Genomic DNA, 17,443 nt, shown 5'->3' on the forward strand with positions numbered 1-17,443 from the left:
ATATGCAAAATTGAGGTGAAAACCGAGCAAAATGGCACTTTACAATATTCAAACGGGGAAGGAAGAAGGTGGTTATAAGAATTAGGTGCACCAACACATTTCCAGGTGAGAAGCAATCTAGAGAAGGCATTTGTAACAGATTTAGCCAGAGTCAATAGGCCTGTTCCAGAGTCAATGGTGCAAGGCAATGTGCCCAGGATCAAACTGTTCTAGTAGCTGCAGTCAAGTCTTTGTTTAACAATTTGAAAAGGCAGTTGCAGAAGGTAAAAGACAATGTTAGACGATAGGGGCGGCCAACCCAGTAGGTAAGTAAAGGATTTAAAACACCTTTAGCAATACCCAACGAAATGGAAGGCCTGGCGGAACAATGTACCTTTAAAGTGGAAGAGGCTCCTGCGATGGCAGTAGTTCCTGGCAGGTCCTGCAGTTCGGGAGATACAGAAGAGGAAGAGAGGCTCTCGTCATGGAGGAAGGTTCAAGTTACTGCACTGCCCAGGGATGAAGCCAGCCGCGGTGCTGCCAAAACAAATAAAAGGTACGCTCCTTTAAATTGCAGTCGTGGTGGACGGGTGCCTGGCTATCTGGTCTCAGTGTCTGGCCCTGGCGATTCGACCAAGGCAGGTCCTGGAAGGCTACTGACAAACTGGTTGGTCCCACCAGCTCAAGGGGAGGCGGCTCTTGCAGGTGCAGATCTTCCCTTCATCGTTGGAGTAAAAGTGGTAAGAGGCTGCAGCAGGGGTTCACCGGTGGTTCAGTCGTTGGAGGTCTTTGGCTCCTCTCCTCTTCGGTTTCTTAGTTCCAGTGGCAATGTCTTGTCCTCCAGTCCTCAGGACCCTGCTTTTATGCAGCAAGACCCCCATTAATACAGTTTAGCTGTCACTCACACAGTGGGGTAGCTCTCCTGGCGGGAGAACCCACCAGCTTATCAGGGCAGAGTGCGACTTGGGTTGCATAGGCAACCCTGTCCAGGGTGCCTATTCCCCCTCCCACACATCCTGTCTACCCTAGACTCGGTGGCGCCGAAAGGAGGGCTTCTGTGCAGAAGCCCGCCAAAAGGACGAACAAATGATCCCAGACCTGGGTTAGGATTTCAGAGAAAGACACGAGAAAGAAATATTATTAAAGTTCTGGCAAAAAACAAAAAAAAAATACTGGATTAAAGTTAATATTAAAATAAACCGGCGGTATGTTAGAGGCTGTCAGTAAAAATGGTAGCCTCGAACAATGGGAAAATCCCATAGGGAAATATTTGTGGTCGAATATTTACGGTAGTAACCACTGCCACCAGCCAGAAACTTTGTAGAGGGACTGTACGGTACCCCCTCAAAAATGAACACTAGGGAAAAACTATTAACCCTTTCCAGTACTTCCATAGTAAGATGGGTTGTACTGGTTTAGTTCATAATTGACTAGTAAAGTCAATGGGGACTTTACATGCCCTGGGAAACAGTTCTCCGTCCCAGGGTATGGAGTCTATGTTTGGGGGTCACTATGACACCCCTGTGTCACTGCACTGAGAGTGCTGTGTAACATGTTAAAAAGATGATTCCTATGAGGGTGAGAAAAACCCTATAGACCACAAGACCACAAGCACACAAGATAGCCTTAAACAAACACTAGCAATCTCTCCAAGAGTCTGAAAAAAGGGTCTCACTCTTAGCAGGAGAAAGAAAATAAACCCTTCAAATCCAGTAAAGCTGCTGGGGGACTCTATAGGTAAGGGAAATTGGCCTTAGAAGAGAATTCTCATTAACAGCCAATGGACACAGTGTGACTTTGGTCTCCAAGGAGATGGGGGGGCGGGGGGATAGTGACGACGGGATGTCCGTTGTGTCGCCGTCATCGTCCGTCCCCGTCGCTGTATCTGTCGCCGTATCCTCTCTAGGGTCCGGCGAGGGGGATGAGGGGTCCACCGGTCTCACAGGCGCGAAGGGCGGAGCGGGGTGGACGCTCCTCCGCTTGTTCGGAGGGCTTCCCGAAGGGCCTGGTTCTGGCTCCTCCATCGGGGAGCGTGGTAATCGCGTCCTTATCTCAGTACATAAGGATTGGATTGCCAACAAAATGGCCGCCGAGCTATCCTGGGGCTCGGGCAATGGCTGCGACGGACGGGATGGCCGCTCCACTGGGCCCTGTTCGTCGTCATCGTCGCTATCTTCGATCACATCAGCAGGGACCGGTCCCTGGGATCGAACCTTCTCAAACCTCTCGTTGAGGCCTATGGACCTTTCGTTGAGGCCCTTCTCGGTTTCCACCAGTTCCTCCTCAGAGGCTCCTCCAGCGGCCTACCTGGGTTCTCGGAATTCCTCTTCCCCGAACTAGAGCGCTGGCTCGTGGTCGAACGTCCCGGGGAAGTAGCGCCCAGCTTGGCAACCAAAGAGCCTGACCTTTCGGCGCTCCCGGTGTCGTGGACTCACAGTGCTTGGCCTTCTGTTAGGCCCCCCGTCGCCGGGGCGCCCTCACAGGACTTAGAAGCCCGCTCAGACGACTTCTTCGCCTTCTCACCTTCTGTGCCCTTCTCCAGCAAGGTGGCGAGGTGAGAACGACAATCTTGTTTGGTCCGTTTCAAAAGGTTCTTGCAGAACGCACAGTCTTTCTCCACATGCGTCCTGTCCTCGAAGGCAGTAGAGACATCGCGAATGCTCGTCCTCCTTGAAAACATTATATAATCTGCATCCAGGGTAGTTCCTGAACAGCTTGGATCCGGGCGTCAAGCTCCCCTTGTCCTGGGCCATGTCCGTTGAGGTAGGCCGCAGATCTTCCACAATCCTCCAAGAAGTGTAAACTCAACAAAAACTTCACCCTTGAGGGGCGTAGAAGAATTCTGAAACGGGTCCCCGTTATCAGAAGTAGAAACAGTGGAGCTTGAGGCTCGATTAAACCCATAAATTAAGAAAATCTCCTGAAAAAGCGTGAAAACGCAGTAAAAAAAACTCAAGCGCTAAACGAGGACTCCCAACACTTGAGCGTGCAGTAAAAATCTGAGGATGGCTGCCAGAGGCAGGACTTAGGGAGAGGGCAGTCATTGGCTGGGGGCAGTATGACCCAGAGATCAGTGATTGGTTACTACTAAGAAAGACAGATCAGAAACGAAACTGATACTGATTTTTTCTTTACTGAGGATTCCCAGCCTGACGACGGAGAATATTCATGAGCATGTGAATCCATGCCAGACCCCATGTTGGAGAATGGCAATTAAAACCCAACCGGAGCCAAAATAAAAATCATTTGGGCTAGCGAGTTTAAAGTTCGATGCTACTAAAATAGCCTCGAAACACTACCACGCTATGTAATATAATCGCAGAAGGAAAATGAGGGTAGGTACCACTGCCACCAGCAAAGTCTAAATGTTAAGGGAGCGAAACAAGGCTCCAAGAGCTACAGATAAAAAGGGCTAAGAATTAACCCTTTCCAAATCTCCATGTAAGATGGGGTGTACTGGATCTGTGGTTAAATGACTATGTAAAGTTTATGGCAACTTGACCCTTTTCTGGGGGACAGTAGTCAGCCCAAGAAATGGAGTTGGTGGGAAGTCTAAGACAACCCTGTGTCACTGCACTGAAGGTGCTGTTTAACACACAAAAGAGTGGGGCTACTGAAGTGGTGTACTCCAGAGTCCACAATCACAGAAACAGATGAAATATACATGGCAAAACACAGTTAAGAGTGGGGGAAAAGCTCACACTCTTACCCAGTGGAAAAAATAAACTCCAGAAATCCAGCAAAGCTGCTGAGGGAGTCACTAGGTAAGGGAAATTAGCCATAGAATGATAATTCTCCCTAACAGTGTACCGTTCCATACACACTTTTGTTCCTTTGGGTCCCTGGAGCAAAGGCAGGGAATCAGACTCTGGGTGCCCCGTAAGCCATTCAGCCGATCTTTGGCTCAGGACATACTGTATCCTATAAACCAACTTGGCAGCCTGCAGCTGTCCAGTAGCACATATGATTCGTCCTGGGCAGGAGTCCTGCGACTACAATGAACTTTAAGACAACTTAAGAAAATGTATTGACTTTTGACTTGATAATTGCATTTTATGCACACTTCTAGCCAAATAACGTGTGTATGTTGGATACACACAGTTTTTCTTGTGAACTAGCTTGGGGGCTATTGCAATGTGCAACTTCCTATTAACGTTTAACATGCCCAACGATAGAAAAAAACACTAATGCGGTCACTAGGTTCCACAAGTGTATGCAAATGGAAACCGGGCTTAAAGTTATGGGATTGCCATGATTTTAATATTCAACTGGAGCCTCTAAGGGAACTCGAAGGGCTATGAGAAGACAAGGACGAGGCATGGGGTATCCCATAGATGCTAGTCCCCCTGCAAGAACTCATGGCATTGCATTCAATATTACTTGTACACTATACAATCTTGAATTGGGGGCTTGCAACAGATGTTTTCCAACCAACCTGCCACTGATACTTATTATGCACACAATGGAAGGTCAAGAATGGATCATGCCCTGAAACTAGCGTGAGATTGGCATCATGTGGCAAGCTTTCAAGTGATAGACCACAGGCCGATAATGCTTCTCCTCAAGAGTAATGCCACAATCAACACCAGGAGTAACACTAGCACCTCTGATATAGTTACAGGGGCATGCCCACCGTTCAGTGAAATGGGCATCATTGATCCAGAAAGATCTAATGCCCAGCACATATGGCGAAGTGCTGGAGCGCATCAAGGTTATGTGCCTGGGAAATCACATACGTCAAAAAAAGTGGAAGGGGGCTTTAGAGATGCCAAAAACGAATTGCTTGACCATCTGAAAATCACTGGGAACGTAGACGCGTACTCAGAGGTGCTTATAGAAAGGTAGAAACTAAAACTGGAGTGTATGGTTGGTAAATGGGCTACTATGTTGGAATACGCTAAAGGAGAGGCTGCTAAATTCTGGAAGTTTGTCACTGATAAAGACCCTAAAGGGTGATGTGATCCTTCAATCATGCATTACTCCAGATATGTGCCAAGAGCATTTTAAGGCTTTGTACCAGCCTCTGTATAAGATGAGCTGCCACCCGTTTCCAAGCTAGGTATTAACGACAACTGGGGGAGCCAGTACTGGTGCTCACTGCAGGGGGAAGTGGATGAGGGCATTAGATCACAGTCGGGAGAAAAAGCTGCGGGCCAGGCCAAAATCCCAGTTGACCTCTTCAAAAGTGAGCCTATAACATGGGCCCCGGTTCTAACAACTGTCTTAAATACCACAGAATTCCAGAGATATGGATTAGAGCAGAGATGAACAAGTTACTCTTACCTGTTAACGTTCTTTCGATGGGATGGTCCGACGGCGTATTCCATATCAATGACATGTAATCACCAAAGCTGTGCTGCATCGGAAAATCTTTGGCGTCTGCGTCGATGACGTCGATACGCCGCCCTCAATGACCTCCTCCGACGGCCGACATCACTGGATGTTATAAGTAGGACGCACGACGTCTGTAGCCTCAGATGCAATTTTTTCCCAGAACGTGCCAGTCTGACACATAAAGCCTTGCGGAAACGTAATCAGCAATCGCATAAGAAATTCTGTAGCGGGGAAGGCAGGGAGCGATATGGAATACGTTGTCCGACCATCCCATCGAAAGAACGTTACCAGGTAAGAGAGTAACTTGTTCTTCGAGGGGATTGGGTCCTCCGACATATTCTATATCAATGACAGACTCCCAAAGCAGTACCAATGAAAGGAGGTGGGAAAAGAATTTAGAAAACAAATTTAGAATGCCCAATCAAATTGCAGATTAAAGGACCGCCTTGCCAAAGGCCAGATCCTGGCCACGGATGGTATCGAGGGAGTAGTGACGTTCAAAAGTATGTACTGAAGCCCAGGTGGCTGCATCACAGATGTTACGAATAGGAACACCCCACTGCAGGGCAGTAGAGGCAGCCATACCCCTGGTAGAATGGGCCCGCAAGCCGATCGGTGGGTCCTTAGCCGCCAAGCGGTAACACTCAGATCGCCAAAATAATCCAGCAAAACAGTCTGTTTCGTCACAGCTTGTCCCAGCGTAACCAATGAAGAGTTGATCGTCCACTCTGACATGCGTGAAATATAAAAGCTTAACTATCTCCTAGGATCAAGCCTATGGAGCCTCTCCTCTTCCTTACCAGGATGTGGAGGAGGATAAAATGCCGGAAGAACAATCTTCTGGCCTGAATGAAATTCCGACACCACCTTCAGAAGAAAGGAAGGACACACTCTAAGGACAAACCTGTCCTTATGAAACACAGTGAAGGGTGGTTTAACTGAAAGTGCCTGTAACTAACTCACTGTGAGCGGAAGTGACCGCAACCAAAAATACAGTTTTAAGAGTTAACAGTCTCAAAGGGCATGAATGCAAAGGCTCAAACGGAGCACCCATGAGAAACTTGAGAACAAGGTTCAAATCCCAACGGGCACCTGTAAAGGTGACGGAGGGAACACATTAGTGAGCCCTTTCAGAAACTGAGAAATTAAAGGAATTTTAAAATAGGAACACTTCAGATGAGCGCTTAAATATGGACAGCGCTGCCAGGTAACCTTTAAAGGTACCCACTTGAAGGCCCCTGTGGGCCAAAGAAAGCAAAAAAGACAGAACCATGGGAATGTCACATGCAAAAGGATCCACATTCTTAACCCTGCACCAGTCGCAGAATTTACGGCAACACCTCAATCACGTCTTCAGGGAGGTCCCAATCCTTATACCTCAACGTTTCAGAAACCAAGCGTGAAGGTTGAGGGATCTGACCTCTGGATGGAGAACCTGACCCACCCTCCCGTTAGAGCAGATCGTCTCGTTAGGGAAGACGACGTGGAGGACAGATGGACAGGTCGAGAAGGTCCTCCACGTCCACGCCGGAGCAATGAGGATCATCCGGGAACCAAAGGTCCGTAACTTCCGCAGTACTTGCGGGATGACGGGGACTGGAGGAAACACGTACAGCAGTGGGAATGACCACTCCACCACGAACGCATCTCCTAAGGCTCCTTTTGGAAGAAATTCCCGCAAGCAGAACCTCTCGCACTTCCAGTTGACACTGGAGGCGAAGAGATCCACTTTAAGGGTCCCCCAAAGTGCGAATATCTCCAGGAGAATCTCCTGAGCCAACTCCCACTCGTGAGAGATCGCGCTCTGCCTGCTCCGAGCGTCCGCCGTCTCGTTTTCGCCTCCGGCCAGATGAACTGCCGAGATCGAAACATCCTGCTGGATTGCCCAGAATCAGAGCTGCATCGCCTCCCTGCACAGAGGAAGTGACCCTGCCCCCCCTTTTGTTGAGGTAGTGCATGGCCACCGTGTTGTCCGTCAGGATCAGGACATTCTTCCCTCGCACAGTCGGCAAAAAAGCCTTCAGGGATGGCTTGACGACCCTCAGCTCCAACAGATTGATATGGAGTCCGGACTCCGACGGAGACCAAATACCGCTGACTGTCAACTCGTTGGCATGAGCTCCCCATCCCGTGAAGGATGCGTCCATCAGAATCGTCACCTCCGGCCAGGGTAGCCAAAACGGAGCCCCCTTCATCAGATTGTCTTCGACGGCCCACCACAGAAGGTCCTGGGCGACCGAGGACGGCACCTGAACAGGGTCCGACATCCTGCCGGAGGACAGACCACTGGAGCTTGAGTGCCCATTGCAAAGATCTCATCCGCAACCTGGCCTCTGGCACCAGAAGAATGCAGGATGCCATGAGGCCAAGCAATCTCAAGAACTCGAACGCTGGGTGACTCTGGGCAAGCTGAAACTTGTGAACCATCTGCTGAATGTGATGAGTCCTCACCTGGGGAGGAAAACACTGCCCCAGTGACGTGTCGAGCTCTGCTCCGATGTACTGAAGCCTCTGAGTTGGTGTCAGGTGGGACTTCAAGTTGAGGGAGAAGCCCAGCTTGTGGAGGGAGTGGCAGGTGAATGACAGATGATCCAGGACTTGCTCGGGAGAGCCCGCCCTGATCAACCAATCGTCTAGGTAGGGGTAGACGTGAATCCCCCCCTTTCCTGAGGTGCGCTGCCACCACTACCATGAGCTTGGTGAAGACCCTCGGGGCGGAGGTCAATCCGAACGGCAGGACCCGAACCTCAGCTACTTCTTGTGCTTTGGATGTATCGGCACATGAAAATAAGCATCCGTGAGGTCGAGAGACACCAACCAGTCCTGAAGTTGAAGGGCCTGGAGGACTTGAGTGTAATCATCTTGAACTTGTCCTTCCGGAGAAGTTTGTTCAAACCGCACAAGTCCATGATGGGTCTCAATCCCCCGTCTTTCTTGGAAATCAAAAAATAAGGGGAATACCATCCCTTGTTCCTCTTCGCTACAGGCACCAGTTCTATGGCGCCTTTCTCCAGCAAGGATTGAATTTCCTGCGCAAGGAGCGGATTCAGACTCTTCAAAGAGAGATTCCCCGGTGGATTGTCTTGAGGCCTCTCCCGGAAAGGAAGACCGTAGCCGTGAGTTATGATCTCCAGAACCCACACATCTGAAGTATTGGCGCGCCACTCTGCAAGATGCTGCGCCAGCCTTCCCCCAACCGGCGAACCATCAGACATGGCCTCATGACTGAGCTGAAGCGGCTGCGGAGTTGCCTGAGGGCAAAGAGGCAACAGCCTGAGCGGCCTTGGCACCTAGAGTGCCTTGCTTTCCACCTCTGGCACGGTGGCCCCTTTGACTGGCAGCTCCTCTCGCTTTACCAAAGGATGAGTAATAACGAAAGGAACCTCCCCTCCATTGCTGTCCCCTAGGACGAAAAGGCAGAGGTTGGCGAACTGCAGCGCCCAACGACTTCGCTGCAGCTCTGGAGGTCTGCAACCTCTCAAGGCTCTCGTCAGCCTTGCTGCCAAAAAGATGTTCCCCGTCAAAGGGCATGTTGAGGAGCCGGGCCTGCACATCAGGAGCAAACCCCGACTTCCGCAACCATGCAACCTGCGTATCACGGTGCTCGCCACCATGGACCGGCTGACGCAATCTGCCATGTCCAAACCCGACTGAAAGACCTGACACATGGCGTCCTTACCATCCTGAAACATGGCAAGGAAACCATCCCATTCATCCCCTTCGGGAATATGTTCAGCCGCTAAGGAAACAGTCCCACAGAGTGTGCGTGAAACGTGACAAGGCACATACGGAGTTTGCCGCCTGAAGCGCCATATCCCCTTAAGAAAACACTTTCTTTGCCCAGCCGCCGTCCCTATCAGGAGGGATGGTAGGATACGACGCCTGCTTTGCCAGGGCCGTAGCTGCCTGCACCACCAAACTCTCTGGAGTGGGGTGCTTGGTCAAGTAGCAGGAATCGATACTGGCTGGGCGGTATTTTCTCGGCAAAGACGTGCCCACTGCCAGGAGACTCTCCGGAGCAGTCCAAGCCACCGCCACCCTCCTCTGTAGAGCCATATGGAACGGCAGTACCGGGTCAGTTGGTGGACCTTGGTCGAGGATATCCGTAAGGTCATCCGGATGAAATTGCCCTGGGGGAGCAGACCAACCCAAGTACTCGGTGACCCTGGACATAGGCGCCGGTACGAGGAGTCCGCATGAGTGCCAGGCTCAGTGTTGGGCAGAAACCTGTGCAGTTCCCTTAGGGACCACTGCAAAAGATTTAAGACTACAGGTGTTGGCAGTAAACCCACTTGGAAGCAGTCTGTACCACCCAGATTTACCTGGTAGCTGTGGCCGAGCAGTCAGACTTCCCTCAAGAAGAGTTAGGCAGTATGCAAAGTATACACAATAGGTACCCAGATACAATAATACAAGCAAACACTGACCAAAGCTTTGGTATCAAAGTATATACTTATTTATTTAAAAACACAGTTTGAAACACTCCAGTACTCTTATTGAAAAATATTCTAAACACAATTACTATTGTAATATACACACCCCTTTTTTTCCTATCAGATAAATCCCAGTAAGACACCACTTATTTTCATACAGAGGTGAGCACTTAACTAGATTGAACTCTGATACGTTTGGGAGAAAGGGGGGAAAAGGGGGAAAAAGACTGAATATGGAAAGGTACACCACTCTAAGATTCAGGAACACTGTTAGCAAGGCAGAAGAGCAAAAGTCACTGGTGAGCCATAGTCCAAAGGCTGGGCCCACTCTTAGAGAGAGCAGAGCACAAATGCGCCCAAGATCACACAGTTACACTAGGCTTAGAAAGTCTTGCAGAGGGTTCAAAAAGAGTTTAGAGAGGCTTAGGAAAGTTTAGCCTGGGTGTCCCAGGCTAACCCAGGTTCGAAAGCCGGGGGCTAAATCTACCCCGTACAGTCGGTAGCAAGGGAAGCCAGGCGGGACATGGTACCTTAGGTGGGAAAGATCCTCCAGCGGTGGCAGTTGTTCCTGGTAGTGGGTGCAAGTTGCGGCGTCGTCCAGGGGAAGAGAAGATCCAGACTTGGAGGAAAGATGAAGGTTGTTGCATTACCAGGGAAGAAACCAGCCGTAGAGTTTTCCGGATAAAGGTGGTACCTTTGTTTCGCGGTTGTGGTAAAACGTGGTATCCCGGTTGACGGGGTGCTTGGCACAGGCAAAGGCAAGGCGGCTACGAGGTACGTCGGGAAGGCGAAAAGACGGTGAAACTGGTTATCCCCACCAGTCAAAGGAAGAAGACTCTACGGCGGGAGATCTCCTCTGTCGTTGGGAAAAGTGGTGAGGCAGTCCAGCAGGGCTCCACCGGTAGTGGTGTCGTGGCAGGTCGGCTCAGCTTCTCCCTCGTCGGATTCTTAAGTCCTGTGGCGACTTTTGAATTTCCAGTCCCCAAAGCCCTGCTTTTATGCAGCAAACCCCCATTCACTCAGCCTAGCTGTCACTCAAACATGCTAAGTGGTGAGCCGAGTTGCCTAGGCAACTCAGTCCAGGGTGCCTAAATTCCCCTCCACCCCTCCTAAGTACCCCAGACAGAGTGGCACCACTTTGGAGGGCTTCTGTGGAGAAGCCCGCCAAAAAATGGAACAAAGGGCTCGACTTGGGTTGGAGTCGCAGAAGAGAACACAAACGCCATTTTAGAATCAAGTTTTGGCAAAAAATACCAACCGGAGAATTAATATTAATTAAATAAACCGGCGGTATGTTCGAGGCTACCGTAAATAATTAAATAAAGATAGTAGCCTAAAACAATGGGAAATCCCATAGGAAAATATTCGCGGTTGAATATAAAAAGGTAGTATCCACTGCCACCAGCCAAAACTCGATCAGGGGGGACGGAGACGTGCCCCCTCGACTAACAGACCTCGGGGCAATTGCATTGCCCCAGCCAGTACGTCCACAATATGATGGTTTGTACTGGTTCTGTTCAGAATTTAAGACTAGTAAAGTCAATGGTGACTTTACATGCCATGGGAGACAGTAGTCAGTCCCAGGGTATGGAGTCTATACTAGGGGGGTCACTATGACACCCCTGTGTCACTGCACTGAGGGTGCTGTGTAACACACATCACAAAAACACATGAAGCCCTATGGAGTAAAAGACCCCATAGCCCATTAAACACATCTAGATTCAAAGAAACACACTCAAATCATGCCCAAGAGTGAGGGTAAAAGTGTCTCACTCTTGGCAGGAGAAAAAATTAAACCCCAAAAATCCAGCAAAGTTGCTGGGGGACTCACTAGGTTAGGAAATTCAGCCTAAACAGAGAATTCTCCCTAACACTCAGGCCTACAAAACTCCACCTCCGGAGTCCAGCCCACTAGCATCGTGCAGGCATTGCCGCAAGTCTTCAATCTGGCTATGGCCTGAGAAAATCTCGTCCGGTACCGTATCCGGAACCATGCCATCATCAGAGCCCTCATCCACCTCCGAAATAAACTCAAGCTGCCGTAAAGTAGGCACAGAATGCGGAAAAAAGCCATGCTTGGCCTTTGCCTGAGCCTTTCTAGGCGGTTCCACCGAGCCCCGGGGAACCCCCGTCAAAACAGCCTCGAAAGGAGTCGAGTGAATCAGCGCCAAACGTGACGCCGACAGCATCAATGGCGCTGACACAGTCCTCGAGGCCTGGGCCCCGAGCGTGTCCCTCGACAGCCTGGGCGCCGATGGAATCGGCGACTTCTTCGAAGGCGGGGCCTCGAAAGACTCAGTCGACCTCAGCACCACCGGCGTCGACGTCTTCCTTGAAGGAGCAACAGGTTCACATGGTCTCGAGCGCGTCGAGGACCGGGACCTGGAACGGGCATGCCGAGAACGATTCCTTTACCGCGAATCGTGACGATCACCCAAGCCCGAAGGCATATGAGCGGCGTCTCTCGACCGATCACGACCGACCCCACTCGGAAGTGCGGACGGACCAGTGCCCTGCGATTCGAGAATCGCCAACATTTTCTTCCCAAAGGAAGCCCATTCCTCCAGCGTCGCGTGCTTGGTGGGGTAAGTGACCCGCCAACGGTAAGTGTCCTCGGAAGAGGACGGGGAAGGCGACTGATGACAGCGTTTCTGGGAGTGCCTTGAAGAGGCAGAGGAGTGGCGGGACCGACTCCGGGACCGAGACCCACTGGACTTCCGACGACGATGCGGAGAGTCGCCTCTCGAATCGTCCATCGAAAGCCCCGCAGACCTCGACTTCCATGGCTTAGACACCTTACCTACCGATAACTTCTTCTTGTGCTCCCGCAGGGCTTTGGACGTGAGCGACTGGAAGTCGACACAGTCATCCGTGTCATTGGCCGCCCCGAGGCACCAGAGGCAGGCCTTGTGCGAGTCCGTAACTGACATCTTGGACCCACAGACGCAGCACTTCTTAAAGCCTGGACGCGGCGTGGAAGACTAGGTAGACATCTTCACGAAGAAAGACTTCACAATACTAAACAGGTTCGAAGAACCGAGAAAGAACAAGAACTCCAAAGAGTCGAGGGGCGCCGAGATCTCCGAAGTGAACACGTTCACGGAAAAAACGGAACTGAGGCTACAGGCATCGTGCATCCTACTTATAACATCCAGTGACGTCGGCCGAGGTCCTCGAGGGCGGCGTATCGACGTCATTGATGCAGGACGCAGACGCCGAAGATTTTCCGAAGCAGTACAGCTGTGGTGATTACATGTCATTGATATGGAATACGTCGGAGGACCCAATCCCCTCGAACGTTGAGAATTCTCCTTTTACGCCGAAGAAATCCCTCCAGTGGCATCCGAAAAGTCTTTTCAGGGGTCCGACGGTTGATGCAGGTCCTTGTGTTTCTCCCTAGGCCCATCAGTGTGTTCCGATGAATCCTTTGGCCTGTCTCTGGATTTCGACAAATCCCTAATGTTGGTATTTACCCTTGGATCGCTGCTTCTGACCACCCGCTGAAATAATCCTAGTGATGCTTTCGGTAATATCCTCTGAGGCGGGAAGGCCTTTAGTTCGGGCCTGCGGTTGCGCAATCGTTTTTGGCATAACCGGCGCCTTGTCGACCGTGGACGCCTTCTTCCGATGCATTTTGACGGTCTCTTGAATATTGGGGGCAGCACCCTTCAATTTATAGTGCCCAGTCGCAAGGCGCACCTGCGGTTGCGGGGAGGGTTGGCGATCCCAACGATGGAAGAAATTTTCAGTGTGCCCGTTGGCGCTATGGACCGTTTCGTAGAAGACGTTCCTGGGGTTGTGTCCTTAGTGTGCGAAGAGTCTGCGTCCTTGTTGTAGGGGTGTACAGTCCCCATAGCAGGACCTGAGTCTTGCCTAGCGGGGCCGGGGACGGATGACGCAGAGTGGGAGCGCTCCGCCGACAGGTCAATGGCCTCTGAATCAGAGGCCCGTTTGTCACTTTGCCCCTCGTCACAAACGGCAGATATGGCAGCCGGAGGAACTAGACACGGCAGGCGACATTCTGTAGGCCACTCACCGCTTAACACTGCGCTCCTTTAGTGTTTTAGGACACAGGAGATTGCAAGCCGCACAAACCGTCTCGTGATTAAGGGGCAGACACTGATTACACTTACGGTGTTTATCCTTCCAAGGACATCTGGCCTTACAAGCAGATCAAAACCTAAACTGAGTCCTCTCCATAGCTGAGGAAAATATAGTACGAAATGTCCACCCCAACCCCACTCTCCCTACTGTGTAGGCCTGCCAGAAGGCCCGCCCATGTCGTCGGCAGTGCCGACTGGATCACTGTCCGTCGAAAATTCGTGGACCGGCTTCGGCGTAGTTCAGGAATTAGCTGTCGAAGGACGGGACGGTAGGGTAATAATAATATACAATACCATCAAAGGTCGAAGGTAACAATAGCAATGTCTCTGGACGTGCTCCGCATAAGGCAACCAGTTTGCTGGGCAGAAAAAAACAATCTGAGGGACCTCGACGTTTGGGGGATTTTGGGTACACTACAAGTCACATTAGGGATAGTGTTACAGGCACGCCCATGTCGACGTCACCTTTCGATTCTCAAAAGACAAGATGCAATACTCTACGGTTACCAATGGATGTCGGACTATATGCACAGCATGTGATTCTAAACAGATTAACGAGCATCAGAAACATAAATTTGATCATTGACCAACTTATTACCAGCTCAGATCCAACCAAGGCTGGGAAATGATCGAATCCCCACCCTTTTCTTTGCGGGCAATGCAGTGCGGTTGCCAACGACCCCTATGGGGCTGTGTGTGGCCTTATCCTGTCTTGCAAATAAGGGCAACAAGCTTCGACTGGAGTTCAATGCCAGCAAGACCAAGTCCATGGTCTTTAGCCCAAGAAATTCAAAACACAAACTCTTGAATCTAACAGTGGGGGGCACAGTGTTAGAACAAGTGCCCTGGTATGATCACCTGGGTATGCGCTTTGCAAGTGGTGCTAGCTGGGCTAACCAGCTGCTAAAGGCAAAGGTCACTCTAGAAAAGCACAGCGAGGCCCTGAAAACACTATTTTAAACATGGTGGAGGCTTTATTAAACCTGTTCTTGAAGTTTACCAGTCACAGGCAAAGGCATCAGCCCTGTACGGGTCAGAAGTTTGGGGCTATGTAAACACACTCTCCCTGTTATTTAAAGCAAGTTGCTAAAGAATACTCTTACTACAGCAAAGCATTCAAAGTGCGCTAGAGGGCATGGAGTGTGACTCGGGCTTCATTGGTGAAGAGGCAGGGATCAAACCACTATACTAAGCCTACAGGTATGGGGCAACCCGGGCATAGCCAAATATTGGGAGGCCCTCGAGCATGTCATGTAGCTGGGAGGTAGCCACATTCATGTAAAAAATGGCTCATGAGATTTGGCTAAATACCAAACATCAATATTAATAATAAAGCCAAGAGCAAAGGCAGCTTTACCCAAGATATTAGAGAAATAGGGTGACTAATGTGTTCTGCATTGGCTTGCAGGCCAGAATACCTAAAACCTAAGCGTACACCGGGATACAAAGAGTATCTCAATGTTATTACTCCACCATACGCACGTGCACTGTACATCAGATTTCAAATGGGCTGTCTGGCGGTAAGGTTTTAGGATCTACACGATCTGACCGCGGCTGATTTTACTGCAGCCGGAAAGATCGCATGAGAAATGTGCAAACCACAAAAAGGTTAGCACATTTCCCATGCGAACACACGTTAAAACCCCTACATATCCGCACCCACACCCATGACACACCCCCCAGCCACACCCTCAACACACTCCCACCCACGCCCCAACATATACAAACCCCACTTAACTTTTTCTTCACTGTGAATCTTTGCGGCGCCAGTTCCCTTTCACTTCCGTGATCAGGAACCGGCGGCCGCAGGGTCTTTTTAATAAAAAAAAAAATATGTATAAACAGAAGGCTGCAGGGGTTTCCTTCATAGTATAGTGAGTGGGGTGCTGCGGGGGACGACACTGCAGTCTTTTTCTTTGATACTTACCTACAATGCTACCACCAAAGGTTCAAACTTTTGGTGTTCGAACCTTTGGTGGTAGCATTTTTAGAACTTTTTGCCCATGCGAACATTTTTATGCAGGCAAAACGTACAATACCAGCCAGGTCTTATACCCGCCACTGGGACACGATGTTGGGTGCTAGTTGCTTGATTTGTGGCACTGCAGCTGAAAGTCCCTTCCACTTTATGCTAATATATGAGTGTTTGGGATTTTAGGAGAAAATAGCGAAAACCGTTGTTTGTATTGTTCAACATCTCAACAACAAGGGACGCAATGTTATTCTGTAGAACAGAAAATACGGTATTAGAATGTACTTAAAGTGGGATAACTAAAGCACAAGAAAGGGTAGATAAACAAGCAAAGGCATGGGTTACAGTTAAGCAAAACTGACAAGACGACCAAGATAAAACCGGAGAACATGTACGTTTAATGACATAAGTAGGCCTGGGAATGGGCAGATTTACTGAACTGAATAAACTCTGCTCCTCAACAAATATTACATTTAATAAAAGCTATCTGAAAGTATTTTGGCGGAGGTTGAGTTTTGGTATTTGGCATAAAGGGCCAGTATGGACAAAAGGCTGCTTATTCTCTGAATATTCACGTCGGAAGAGAAACAGTGAAGACATCCTCATGACTCGCACTATAGAAAGGCATGCAGGCATCAGACATACAGAGGCAGGCCCCATAGACGACATTTTTAATGAGTTTGCACATGTCCACATTGATTATCCAGAAATGCATAATGTAACATAACTTACGATTTAGCAGAAACTGGCTTGGGCAAGAATCCATAGTCCATGGACTCTGTGTTCTGGAGGTCTTCAATCTCTTGGGATCCACTCAGCTGCTTTCCGTTATGGGCCAAAGTCCAATTGGGACCCCAGCCGACACGGAAGGAGCGTCCCATAAAGAGAGCCATATCCATCAGGAGTTTGCCATGACCAAAGGTGATAGACTTTTCAATAGGGACAGGTCCCTGCAGCCTTCGTGCCCCAACAGTTTTCAGTGATATTTCGGGTGGTGGGGTAGGCATGATAAATGCAGATGATAGAGGCCCATGTCCAGACCAAGGTGAGAGCGAAGAGGGAGGTACAGCAGAGGATACCTTGGGACTGAATGTAGCTTGGAAGGCAGAACTTGGTGACTGGAGGGATCCACCAGAAATTCTTGATTGAAACAACCCTCCAACTAGAACAGAACAAATGTGAAGACTTAGTATGGGTGAATTTGCAAGAGCAGACCAACCATTTTAAACAAAGGCAAACATTCAGAAATACAGTGACAAATTTTCAACATTTATTGGAAAATTGTTAAAAGCAAATGACTTAACATCTGCAATTTTCTTTGGGATGGAATGATATTCCACACACAAGATAGCTCTTCTGAAATGTACCTATGACCGTCAGATCTAGAAACTATATCACAGCCATCAGGTGAGGACTTGTTGATTGAGAGACTGCTCCATTATAGCTCATAGTTGCAGACACACCAAAACTGAGGACACTCTCCGACCCACGGACCATTATCTTTGTTTCATCATCTTTCAAAACTGGCTACCACTGGCATTTAAACCATTTTACACGTAAATTGAAAAATATTCAATTTGAGAACTTTATCAGAGTAGATGGAAGGGCTATGAAGATTAAGT

At 49.6% G+C, this 17,443-nt stretch overlaps 1 protein-coding gene across 2 annotated transcripts in view; it reads right to left on the minus strand.

Annotated features, from left to right (window-relative positions):
* The window catches only part of NUP98 (nucleoporin 98 and 96 precursor), a 2,071,147-nt gene that overhangs the window by 671,052 nt on the left and 1,382,652 nt on the right, over positions 1–17,443 (minus strand). For both annotated transcript variants that reach the window (XM_069640340.1, XM_069640339.1), the window contains exon 23: positions 16,554–16,983. In XM_069640340.1, the coding sequence (XP_069496441.1) occupies positions 16,554–16,983 (430 nt within the window). The remainder of the gene's footprint in view (positions 1–16,553; positions 16,984–17,443) is intronic.

Source organism: Ambystoma mexicanum, chromosome 7q (genome assembly GCF_040938575.1).
Source record: "Ambystoma mexicanum isolate Mex_15411 chromosome 7q, UKY_AmexF1_1, whole genome shotgun sequence".
Classification (NCBI taxonomy): Eukaryota; Metazoa; Chordata; class Amphibia; order Caudata; family Ambystomatidae; genus Ambystoma; species Ambystoma mexicanum.